This window comes from Eutrigla gurnardus, assembly GCF_963514095.1.
Source record: "Eutrigla gurnardus genome assembly, chromosome: 3".
Taxonomy (NCBI): Eukaryota; Metazoa; Chordata; class Actinopteri; order Perciformes; family Triglidae; genus Eutrigla; species Eutrigla gurnardus.
The window spans coordinates 1,585,726-1,598,690 of record NC_139917.1 but is presented as its reverse complement, the minus strand read 5'-3'; the positions used below and the strand labels follow the sequence as shown (position 1 = coordinate 1,598,690).

The following is a 12,965-nucleotide window of genomic DNA, read 5'->3' as shown; positions in this document are numbered from 1 at the left end:
CCAGGCCGAAGCCTTGTCTGACAAAAGGCTCATAGTGAAAGCAATCTTAGCTCTGTCTGTATTGTAGGTTAGCGGCTGCTGATCAAAAACTAAGGAACACTGATGGAGAAACTGGCTACAGGTCCCTAATTCACCTGAGTACCTGGCAGGTGTGGGAATGAAGGGCTCACGGGGATGGTTGGGTGGAGGAACCGGAGCGGAGTCCGGAGCCGGAGCTGAAGCCGGAGCAGGAGCGGCGAGGAGGTGTGTGGCCATTTGATCCAACCGAGCCTCGAATTGGGTGAATCCAGAAGAAAGGCGTTTAAGTGTGTCCGTAATCTGTTTGAGGGCCTCCTCGTGTTGCCCCATAAGGACTCCTTGGCTCACCAGAGCCTGTCGGAGCGCCGATATCTCTGCGGGGTCCATTCTTGGCCAGATAATTCTGTTATGGCTAAGCGGGGGTAGGACCTGGAAGCACAGACTGGCAGGCGTAGATGTATGAGCGGAACAAAGTTTATTTCAACAAAAGGTGTCCACAAATAAAACGAGTGGTGGCTGGCGAGGCAGGGGGGAAAATCCAGTAGAACAAAAACACTCAGGCACATAGGCAACAAACTCAGGAACGCAGGCGACGAGGCGGCAAGGAAAGTGAAACTGAAAAAACACGAGAGAGAAAAACACACGTTAAAGTACACGATGGAAGCAACGAGCAGCACACAGAATAAACTAATATTTATGAGGGTCAGCTCTACCGACGAGACGGAATTATCTGGCAGAGGAGTAGAGCGAAGACCAGAGGCTTTATGGAAGTGGTGATGAACTGAGTGACAGCAGGTGTGCCTCGTCAGCCCCACCTGCCCGGCTCTGTAAGGGAGACAGAAGAGGTGGAGAAAAAACAGACACAACCCTCACAGCCGGCCCATTATCGACCGGCCCACCAGGAAAACTCCCGGTACTCCCTATGGCCAATCCACCCCTGATGCCTAGTCTACTAAACTAGGGCCCAAAGGCTTTTTTATGATTTCTATTATATGAATAAATGAAAACAAACTTGAGTAGTTAACTGGAACTCAACATGGATGTGACACATGGGCTTGCATGTGATTACCATTCATGCTACACAACAGCAATTGAAAATGTACAAATGTGTTAATGGAAGTATTGCAGTCAGTCTTAAAGGGGCAGTAAACCCCAGAATCCAAAATACACATTTGCTCTGTTACCTGCAGTGTGTGAGTCGAAATACCGAAAGATTGAATCCCGGCTCCTCCAGTCTGCATGCCAAGGTGTCCTTGGGCAAGATACTGAACCCCCAAATTGCCCAAATTACCTGATGCTGTGCCAACGGTGTATACATGTGTGTGAACGGGTTAAATGGTAAAAAGTGAGGTAGAAAAGTGCGATATAAATGCAGGTCCATTTACCGTTACATGTCTGTGTTATTGGTGTATAATGGAAAGCATGCATCTACTCATGGACGAGAGACCTATGTTGTATATAAAAAATGTTCTATAATCCCTTCCAGAGACAAAGACTGATCAACACCACTGAGACTCGAGTCAACCGCATCAATAATGGCGACCCTGACTCCGGCGCCAGGGCTCAGGGGAGGCGGGGCTTAGAGAACGGGATGGGCGGAGCTGAGCAGGGTCTGAACGGGAGGTGTAGACTTCCGCAGCTGGAGTCGGGGAACGAGACGGAGAATGAAAACGAGGATAACGAGAACAACGAGAACGACGAGGAAGGAGAGGGTGAAGACGAGGAGAACGGCCCCCTGGTGCCCTTCAGAGTTCCAGGTACAGAACAAAGGACATGTAGAAATGAAATGATCTCCGACTAGAAATGTTTGTCTGATACGAACGCCGTCCTCACATGGAATGTCCTCCAGCCGGGGCCTGTAACAAGCTGAAGTGGCTGGCGATGTGGCCGCTGTCCCTGCTCCTGTTCTGCACCGTGCCCAACTGTGCCAAGCGGCGCTGGGAGAGATGGTTCCTGGTCTCCTTCTTCACCGCCACCATCTGGATCGCTGGCCTCTCCTACATCATGGTCTGGATGGTCAGTTCACTCACTCACTCCCTAAAGACCGTTTAGATCCGGACATCTTGATGCCTTCTTTCACTCCTTCAGCAACGTAGTCACATTCAGTCGCTCTTTGTGTCTTCCCAGACACAGGAAGGGGCGGTCCTTACCATGCCGTGTTGCAGCATGTCATGTGTGCAGCTTTAAGAGTGTGTGTTTGCTTTCAGGTGACTGTGATCGGCTTCACTCTTGGCATCCCAGACGTCATCATGGGCATCACTTTCCTGGCAGCAGGCACCAGCGTCCCAGACTGCATGGCTAGTGTTATTGTCGCACGGCAAGGTACACACGTACACACACACACACGCACACACACACACACACACACAGACACAGAGACACACACACACACAGGAAGTTAAAATCCATATCTGCGCTGAGTGAATATATTGATTTTATTTTTTATTTTAAATGTTTACTGTACCTTTTGAGAAATTGTAAAAAAAAATGTTTTTGAGCATTTCAACAGGTCTATTTTTTCCTTGTGTGGTACTCATCGCATCACTTCACACATCCACTCTTTACTTTGCTATTCTGAGCTTCCTCATAGCTTTGCATGAGTCCAATCCTCGTCGCATCTTCATCACCCTCATCTTCCATGTCACTTCTATTGCCATCCACCATCATGCTAATCTTGAACACTACCTTTTTTACCTTTTGCCACCTGAAAATATTTCATTATTATCATGTTTTCTAGAAGTAAGCATGTGGTTTTGTTATCCTCTTGTGTGAATGAAATGCTTAACAAATGAGTATTTTCTCATTTAATCAAGGACTTTAGTGCAGATAACAAGTATCACATTGTATTGTGGCAGGTTTTTCAGTAAAGTATTGATCCATTGGATGGCATGTAGCTCAAAGAATGTTGTGTGTCAAATATGATAGAAGTGTGTTATTGGATGAAGAGAATTGGCAGCGTCCCATTGTGGACTCGTCTCTTGACTGCACACAGACCTTGACAGTGTTGCTCTCCTTGCCTCAGGTCTGGGAGACATGGCCATCTCCAACTCCATAGGCAGTAATGTGTTTGACATCCTGGTGGGTCTGGGTCTGCCCTGGGCTGTGCAGACACTCTGCATCGACTACGGCTCCAACGTGAGTGCTTCCTTGCTCAGCCAGCGGACAGTCTGCCGGACTAGACCAGAATAGAACAGGGCTGTATTCATGAAGGACGGGGACAGTAATATTCAGTGCATGCTATCCCCTTAAACTACACACTGTACTGTGTGTTAATTGTCCTGCTTCACAGGACAAATAGGTGTGTTTAATGGTGAGCATCAGTACAGAGTCTCTGTCTTCTTTGTTTCCCTTGTGAAGAAATCCTCTGTTTGTGTCCCCAGATCCACCTCAACAGCAGAGGACTCATATTCTCTGTCGGACTCCTGCTAGCATCAGTATTTGTCACAGTAAGTACAACACTTTTACTATTTACTCATTCTGGGGGCTGAAGCAGCTATTCTGACACTGACTACTTTAAAATCACTGCAATTCTTGTTAAAAATGAACAGTAAGGCTAGAACAACATGTTCACATCAAATTTTTGATTCCTTTTATAATTTATTATTTAACACCTTGCTCCCTGTGCTCCTCTTCTGACAAGCTGTTTTGTGTTATTTTATTTTATTTTTTTATATCTTTCTTCCTCTTCATTTTAGTGCTATCCTTATCATTTACCATTTTGTGTATCGATGTTTTGAATTGACACTCCATCTCCACCCTTTGCTGTTTGTATACATTTTTCATATCTGTTTACTTTATTCCCTGTCTTGGTTTTGTACAGTCTATTACAGTTTTTTTCAATTGCTTAAGCATGATTTTGAAAAGAGGGCCCGGTTTTTCAAAACACTACACACAATTAGCACAACCATATACACAATTAGCAGAACACCTCACATCCTTTGCAAAATAAAACACTCTTGTAAAAACTATACACTACTTTATAAAAATGATATTTTGTTACCATATGAAAACACACATTTCATATGACTTAATTCTGTCTGAACCAGTTACACACTGCTGTGCTTAACCTAAAACACTTTTAGCAATTCTACTCCTCAGTTATTTGAGTAATGTAAGTGTAGTACACAGAGAAAGTGCAAATATACAATAATAAAAATTAACCAAATACACAAGACCAATGCTGAAGAGTGATGAAAATATATATTTATATTATATATTAATATTTATTTATCTAAATCAGTCAAAATTTCAACAAAAGATGTCCATGCTACAACAGTACTGTGCATAACACCAAAAAAAAAAAAAAAAAAAAAAAAGATACTATAAAAAAATATGGGGGGGAACTGACAAAAAAAGGAAAAGAAAATCTAGCAGGGAAAATATTAGGGATCATCTCTTCGCAAAGCTGGATCAGGCCAGAGAATTTCATTGACATCACAGGCGATATCTTAATTCGCAAGACAACGAGGGAAGAACCGCCGTGCATGTCGAACCCACCTTGAATGGCTATGGCGTCAATTTGGTCACAGGCCTCCTCCATGGCCTCAATGAGGGGCACTTGAGCCTGGGGCTGCAGATCATACACCTTCCACCGCCACGTTGAGAAGAACTCCTCGATTGGATTGAGAAATGGAGAGTTTAGGTATAGCACAGAAAATTGAGGATTGTGCTGAAACCAGTTGTGGACCTGTGCAGAGCGGTGGAATCATACATTGTCCCAGATGACAATGTATTGCATCTGTTGTATTTGGTTCACTGTGAGGATGTTGTGCAGTTGGTCCAGAAATGTCAGAATGTGAGCTGTGTTATAAGGGCCCATATTGTCATGATGGAGGACCCCATTCTGTGTAATGGCAGCGCAGAGGGTGATGTTACCCCCACGCTGTCCTGGGACGTTGATTATAGCCCTGTGGCCAATGATGTTTCTGCCTCTCCTTCTTGATTTTGTGAGGTTAAACCCTGCCTCATCGATGTAGATAAACTTGTGTGGGATTTCTTCAGCATCCATCTGTAAAACTCTCTGTAATACAGTGAAAGACAACATTGTGTAGTTTAGCATGGATCTAATACACAGTAAATTTAGCTTGCAGTGTGTAACATCACAGTGCTAAAGTGAACAATACATACCTCCACATATGCATGCCGCAGTTGTTTGACCCTCTCCGAATTCCGCTCAAAAGGCACTCGATACAGTTGTTTCATTTGAAGTTGATTTTTTTTCAGGATGTGTGCCAGTGTTGATAGAGAGACCTGATGAACATTATAGAAAATGCCATCGTCGCCAATGATGTTGACTTGAATTTCTCTGAGAGTTATTGCATTATTAGCCAGAACCATGTTTATGATTGCTCTTTCTTGTTCTTGTGTGTAAAATAGGCTCCCTCCCTCCTTGTCGCTCTCGCCCCCGAATCCTATGTGGAAAGAAATACATAGGATCTCACAGGAACCAGTATGAACAGTGCTGATATGGTACATACTAAGCAGTTGATTACTTTTGTAGAAAGATTTGTTTTTACCTGTTTTCTTGTCGAAATGTCCTGATCACAGATGCCACTGTATATCTGCTAAGATTTGGCTGAACTCTCAGTCCAGCCTCCCTCAGTGTCAGTCCGTGGTTCACCACATGGTCAACTAATGTTTCATTTGATAAATTCCTTCTTCCTCGTCTTACTCGTTCCATTGTGGTAGAAGACAGGTGAACTCACCTGCTGCCTTTTTTTAGTGCTTGAACCTGATTGGTGTGTCTACAATTAAGCAATCATGTGTTGGTGCACCTGAGTGTTGTGTTTAACCAATTAGATAATGAGTGTGGTCATTTGAAAGTCAGTGCTTTGGAATTTGCAAGGAAGTGACTTCATGATATGCATCTGTGTCTAATGTATACAACTGTGTTTAGTGTTTTGCAATTTACTGTGTGCAGTGATTTGCAAAAAGTGTGAAGCTGACATTGTGCTAATCTGATCCGGATTTTTGCTCCTTGAGTGTAAGGTTTTTATAATTGTGTACGACTTTTGCGTTTATGCAATCCAAAAAAACTGTAAATAAAAATAAATAAATTCTGACCACTAAGGTCCAAGAGGTGCCATCTAGTGGGCGACAGAGGTAGTACATGAATAACTGATTTGTGAATGTAAATCAGTTTATTGCAAAAAGACCACTGGGAACAAGCCCAACATCTTCTTCTGCCCAGAGGTCCTCATCAAAAAATGAGGACTTACAAACAATTCAAAAGACATAAAATGACAATAATTCGCTGAATACTAATTTTTGTAGGCCTACATTCGAAATACAGTATATATCTCAAATGTAACTGCTCTTCCGAGGTTATTCTGTGGTTCTAATAGCAGGAAGCTGATCTTGGAAATGCATTAAAATTACACACAAAATAATCTGAATTATGAAAAAGGCATGTACACTGACCATTTACATTTACATTTACATTTAGGTCATTTAGCAGACGCTTTTGTCCAAAGCGACTTACAATAAGTACATTTGTCAAAAGAAGGAAACAAAGAAACCACAACGTATCATTGCTGATAAAGTAAGAGCTAAAAAATAGAACAAGTGTTATGTCCTCATCTGAGTAAACTAGTACTTCAAGAGCAACAGTGCTACGTTCAGCACTATAGTGCTATAGGTAAGGTTTTTTTTTTTTTGGGGGGGGGGGGGGGGGTGTTAGTGGGTCATGCTATGTAGAGTCGAGGTGAAGTCTGAACAGGTGAGTCTTGAGCCTTTTTCGGAAAATGGCAAATGACTCTGCTGTCCTGACATTAGTCGGGAGTTCGTTCCACCACTAAGCCACAACAGAGAACAGTCTGGACTTTGCTGAGCGACATTTGTTTGATTTCAGCGATGGTGGTACCAGCCGGCCAGCTGAAGTAGAGGAGCGAAGTGCTCGCTTCGGGGCATGAGGTTTGACCAGTGTTTGAAGGTAGATGGGTGCTGTTCCATTGATGGCCCTGAAGGCCAGTGTCATCGTCTTGAATTGGATGCGTGCTGCAACAGGTAGCCAGTGGAGGTCACGGAGGAGGGGGGTCACATGGGAGAATTTGGGTAGATTGAAGATAAGGCGTGCTGCAGCGTTCTGCATACGCTGCAATGGTTTAATCGCAGAGGCCGGGAGTCCGGCCAGGAGAGAGTTGCAGTAGTCAAGGCGGGAGATGACCAGTGCTTGGACCAAGAGTTGTGTTGCATCCTTTGTGAGGGAGGTCTGAATCCTGCGGATATTGTAGAGGGCAAATCTGCAGGATCGGGCCACAGCAGTGATGTTGGGGGTGCAGGATAGTTGGTCATCGAGGATTACACCCAGGTTCCTCGCAGTTGACGACGGCAATACTGTGATGCCCTCGACAGTGACCGACAGGTCCATGCCAGGGCAGTCTTTCCCTGGGATGAAGAGGAGTTCGGTTTTATTCAGGTTAAGCTTGAGGTGATGTGCAGTTGTCCAGACAGAGATGTCAGCCAGACAGTCCGAGATGCGAGTTGCAATGTGAGTGTCAGAGGACGGGGGAAAAGAGAGGAACAGCTGGGTGTCATCTGCGTAGCAATGGTAGGAGAATCCATGCGATGTGATAACAGAACCTAGTGATCTGGTGTATAGTGAGAACAGAAGCGGTCCTAATACTGAGCCTTGAGGGACACCCATGTCCAGAGAACAGGGTTTGGACATAGAGCCATTCCATGTCACCTGAAAGGTGCGATTTGTCAGGTATGATGTAAACCAGGTGAGAGCAGAGTCAGTTATGCCAAGTTCAGCCAGAGTGGAGAGGAGGATTTGGTGGTTGACTGTGTCGAATGCAGCAGATAGGTCGAGGAGAATGAAAACGGAGGAGTGGGACGAGGCTCTGGCGTCTCGCAGGGACTCGGTCACTGTGAGGAGGGCCGTCTCAGTGGAGTGAGCAGTCCTGAATCCTGATTGATTAGGGTCTAGGAGGTTGTTCAGCGAGAGAAAGGATGACAGTTGGTTGTAGGCGGCACGTTCCGAGGTTTTAGAGAGGAATGAAAGAAGATATACAGGTCTGTAGCTTTGGATGTCAGTAGCATCTAGGGTGGGTTTTTTAAGGAGAGGCTTCACGGTAGCTGTCTTAAAATCCGCTGGAATGACACCTGAGGTGAGGGAGGAGTTGATCAGGGTGGTGAGGAATGGCAAGATGTCGTGTGAGATGTCCTGGAGAAGAGAGGAGGGAATCGGGTCGAGGGAGCAGGTGGTGGCGCGGTTAGATGTAACAAGTGCGTGAACGTCTTCAGAGGTGAGGGGGGGTAAAGCTGGTAACACCATCCGAGTTGAGAGTTGGGGGAGATGTCTTCTGGGAGGGAATAGGCGTGAATGAGGAGCTGATGTCATTTACTTTCTTGGTAAAGTAAGTTGCAAAGTCATCGGCAGTAAGGGAGGAAGGAGGGGGAGGGGTAGGAGGGGTGAGGAGGGAGGAGAACATGGAGAAGAGTTTCCTGGGGTTGGAGACAGAAGAGTTGATCTTTGCCAGGTAGAAGGCAGATTTGGCTGCCGAAACAGTTGAGGTGAAGTCAGAGAGGAGGTGGTGGTAGTGAGCAAGGTCCTCGTGCTGGCCCGATTTCTTCCATTTTCTCTCTGACGCTCGCAACAATGATCTGTTGGTTCGCAGAGGTTCAGACAGCCAGGGAGGGGAGGGAGATGATCGCGCAGGTCGTGAGATTGGGGGACAGAGAGTGTCCAAAGAAGAGGAGAGTGAGGACATCAGGATGGAGGAGGCTTCCTCAGTAGGCATTAAGGAGAACTGTTCTGAGGATGGTAGCGAGGAGATAACAGTTGAGGAGAGAGCGGAGGGAGTGAGGGACTTCAGGTTGCGGCGGCTGGTGACCATTCGAGGCGTAGAGGGGAGGGATGTGGTGGGCTCCATGGGGAGGGAGAAAGTCACAAAGTGGTGGTCGGACACGGTGAGCGGGGTAACAGAGAGTGCCGAGATGCCACAGGATCTTGTGAAGACAAGGTCAAGTTGGTTCCCGGCCCGGTGAGTTGGTGGAGAGGGGGAGAGTGTAAGGTCAAATGCGGAAAAGAAGTAAATGATTTCAGATGAGTGCAGCTTTCCCGAGTGGATGTTGAAGTCACCGAGGACGACGAGTGGTGTGCCATCATCAGGGGAGCAGCTCAGGAGGGCATCCATCTCATCCAAAAAGTCACAGAGAGGACCGGGTGGGCGATAGATCACTATGATGTTGAGTTTGAAAGGAAGGGTGACAGAGACGGCGTGGAATTCAAGTGTAGATCGCGGTAGGTGGTCCAGAGGAAGGACCTGGTAGGACCACCTGGGTGAGATGAGGAGCCCAGTTCCTCCTCCTCGCCCTGTTCGTCTTGGGGAGTGTGAAAACGAGTAGGCAGTTGAAAGGGCAGCTGGAGTGGCAGTGTTTTCTGGGGTGATCCAGGTCTCCGTGAGGGCCAGGAAGTGGAGAGACTGCAGGGAGGCATAGGCTGAAATGGTGTCCGGCTTCTTGACTGCAGACTGGCAGTTCCACAGCCCCCCTAGTACTTCAAGTTCCTTACCGGTGGAGAATGGTGGGTAGCAGAGATTGGATGGGTTACAGCCTCGAGTGAAATTCGGTAAAATCTTCTCCAGTGTGATGTCCTGACTGGGATAAGACACATGGCTGCGAAGGGGGGGGGGGGGGGGGGGGGGGTAAGATGTTATGCCTACCTCAGTGGACTTCCTCGATGGACTCCCACAGGTAGACTCCCTTGTCTTTGTTCAGCTGTCTTCGATAAATACTGACCAGTATTTATCTCTAGGTCGCCTACCTGAAAATATACCCAAACAACTTTTACTGTAAATGACAGCCATCACTGAAGATGTAACACAGCTCAACAGGGCGCTCTTGTGGCTGCAGGAGGAGCATCAACACCTACAGAGGAGACAGAGCAACTATTTCAGAGCAACTAAACCCCACAGTATTGGCTGAAGTGCATCTAGCCCTTCTCTCTTTTCTATGGACTTGAAATTAAACCCTCTGAGGTCTCATTTTCAGCTGCTGTTTACTTACTAAATGGACCCTGAAGAGGCGTGGGCCATTACCAAAGCTAAAGTTGTGATCTAGAAAATCCAAATTGACGAAAGATGTTTGATGGAGAAACTCTGAGGCAGATGGTGAGGTCGTCCCGTGAAGCCAGATGGTAGAAATGAAGTAAACTGGAGGGATTTCTCTTACACATTACATTTCACTTCATATCAGATGTAACTCATAGATCCAACTTTTTATAGACACACAAACCAGCAGTGTTATTCTAGTGAACCAAAACTATTCTATAAGCACCTTTCAGTATAAAATATGAACTAAGTCAAATCAAAGCGCTCCGAGGAGAGGGCCGGACGTACCGCTCCTCGTGGTCGGCTGTGAAGCATCACCGCTGATGAAATTATCATCGCTTGTAGAAATTGAAGACATCAAATGGCATTCCTCCCCTCTACGCCTCGAATGGTCACCAGCCGCCTCGAATGGTCACCAGCCGCCGCAACCTGAAATCCCTCACTCCCTCCGCTCTCTCCTCAACTGTTATCTCCTCGCTACCATCCTCAGAACAGTTCTCCTTAATGCCTACTGAGGAAGCCTCCTCCACCCTGATGTCCTCACTCTCCTCTTCTTTGGACACTCTCTGTCCCCCAATCTCATGACCTGCGCGATCATCTCCCTCCCCTCCCTGGCTGTCTGAACCTCTGCGAACCAACAGATCATTGTTGCGAGCGTCAGAGAGAAAATGGAAGAAATCGGGCCAGCACTAGGACCTTACTCACTACCACCACCTCCTCTCTGACTTCACCTCAACTGTTTCGGCAGCTAAATCTGCCTTCTACCTGGCAAAGATCAACTCTTCTGCCTCCAACCCCAGGAAACTCTTCTCCGTGTTCTCCTCCCTCCTACCCCTCCTAACCCCTCCCCCCCCCTTCCTTCCTTACTGCCGATGACTTTGCTACTTACTTTACCAAGAAAGTAAATGACATCAGCTCCTCATTTACGCCTATTCCCTCCCAGAAGACATCTCCCCCAACCCTCAACTCGGATGGTCTTACCAGCTTTACCCCCCTCACCTCTGAAGATGTTCACGCACTTGTTACATCTAACCGTGCCACCACCTGCTCCCTCGACCCGATCCCCTCCTCTCTTCTCCAAGACATCTCACACGACATCTTGCCATTCCTCACCATCCTGATCAACTCCTCCCTCACCTCAGGTGTCATTCCAGCGGATTTTAAGACAGCTACCGTGAAGCCTCTCCTTAAAAAACCCAAATCACACCTTTCAGGTCACATGGAATGGCTCTATGTCCAAACCCTGTTCTCTGGACACGGGTGTCCGTCAAGGCTCAGTATTCCATCCCAGGGAAAGACTGCCCTCGCATGGACCTGTCGGTCACTGTCGAGGGCATCACAGTATTGCCGTCGTCAACTGCGAGGAACCTGGGTGTAATCCTCGATGACCAACTATCCTGCACCCCCAACATCACTGCTGTGGCCCGATCCTGCAGATTTGCCCTCTACAACATCCGCAGGATTCGGACCTTCCTCACAAAGGATGCAACGCAACTCTTGGTCCAAGCACTGGTCATCTCCCGCCTTGACTACTGCAACTCTCTCCTGGCCGGACTCCCGGCCTCTGCGATTAAACCATTGCAGCGTATCCAGAACGCTGCAGCACGCCTTATCTTCAATCTACCCAAATTCTCCCATGTGACCCCCCTCCTCCGTGACCTCCACTGGCTCCCTGTTGCAGCACGCATCCAATTCAAGACGATGACACTGGTCTTCAGGGCCATCAATGGAACGGCACCCATCTACCTTCAAACACTGGTCAAACCTCATGCCCCGAAGCGAGCACTTCGCTCCTCTACTTCAGCTGGTCGGCTGGTACCACCATCGCTGAAATCAAACAAATGTCGCTCAGCAAAGTCCAGACTCTTCTCTGTTCTGGCGCCTCAGTGGTGGAACGAACTCCCGACAAATGTCAGGACAGCTGAGTCATTTGCCATTTTCCGAAAAAGGCTCAAGACTCACCTGTTCAGACTTCACCTCGACTAGCATGACCCACTAACCCCCCCCCCCCAAAAAAAAGCACTCTGATCGTAGCACTGTTGATTCGTTGTGGTTTCCTTGTTTCCTTCTTTTGACAAATGTACTTATTGTAAGTCGCTTTGGACAAAAGCGTCTGCTAAATGACCTAAATGTAAATGTAAATTTAAGAGCTTTCATATAGGTTTTGTGTTTAAAGTGGCTGCAGTGAACATGTTTTTTAGTAATTTATGGATTTTTCTCTAGCGACAGATATAGTATCATGTTTACAGACAAACTGAAAATGTGGATTGTGTGGACCACCTCACCTATTACAGTGTGAAAAAATGTGGTGATTCACAGTAAAAAACCTTTCGTCATCAGGCTGATTTCTATATATGGTTGAATGTAGGGGTGTAGAGGGCGGGATACGAAGCTGCTCCATGGGCCCACATGTTTTAGAATCGCTGAAATGGAGGCCATTTTTGGAAAAGCTGCTTATTTTTATTCAAAAACTGAATTTTTGTCTGGATGGGCAAAACGTAAACCTTTGAAACAGACACCCATGCTCCCTTCTTGATTGGTTCCTTTGCATCACGTTTCCTTCCCTGATTCGTCACTCCCTTATTATTATAAGAAGTACATGAATACTCAACCACAGAGTAGAATAATCTGCTTCCTGTTTACACCAGCACATGCATGCCCGCTGGAAGTGAATAGTCACGTGACCAGCGGTTTCAGCCGTGGTGGCATGGGGGCAATATGGAGGTGTGCATGGAGATTGTTTTTGTTTTTGTTTTTAAAACCAAAAACATAGTAGTTTGGATGTAGCCTCAGCTGCCTGGCTCCATCCCACAGCCCCAAAGCAGCCTCCAGTAGCCCTACTGTGCTGGGGCACATATTGGATATTCAAAATCTAAACAGTTGATTTTATTT

The 12,965-nt window shown here is 46.6% G+C and overlaps 2 protein-coding genes across 2 annotated transcripts in view; both read left to right on the top strand.

Annotated features, from left to right (window-relative positions):
• The window catches only part of LOC311010466 (sodium/potassium/calcium exchanger 3-like), a 139,770-nt gene that overhangs the window by 122,252 nt on the left and 4,553 nt on the right, over nucleotides 1–12,965 (top strand). The window contains exons 12-16 of the mRNA XM_084004971.1: nucleotides 1,505–1,775; nucleotides 1,868–2,034; nucleotides 2,226–2,340; nucleotides 3,041–3,153; nucleotides 3,399–3,464. Coding sequence (XP_083861097.1) covers nucleotides 1,505–1,775; nucleotides 1,868–2,034; nucleotides 2,226–2,340; nucleotides 3,041–3,153; nucleotides 3,399–3,464 — 732 coding nt within the window. The remainder of the gene's footprint in view (nucleotides 1–1,504; nucleotides 1,776–1,867; nucleotides 2,035–2,225; nucleotides 2,341–3,040; nucleotides 3,154–3,398; nucleotides 3,465–12,965) is intronic.
• LOC311010476 (uncharacterized protein) overlaps nucleotides 11,520–12,965 on the top strand; it is a 126,665-nt gene continuing 125,219 nt past the window's right edge. Inside the window, exon 1 of the mRNA XM_084004986.1 lies at nucleotides 11,520–11,783. The gene's annotated coding sequence lies outside the window, so the exon portion shown is untranslated. The remainder of the gene's footprint in view (nucleotides 11,784–12,965) is intronic.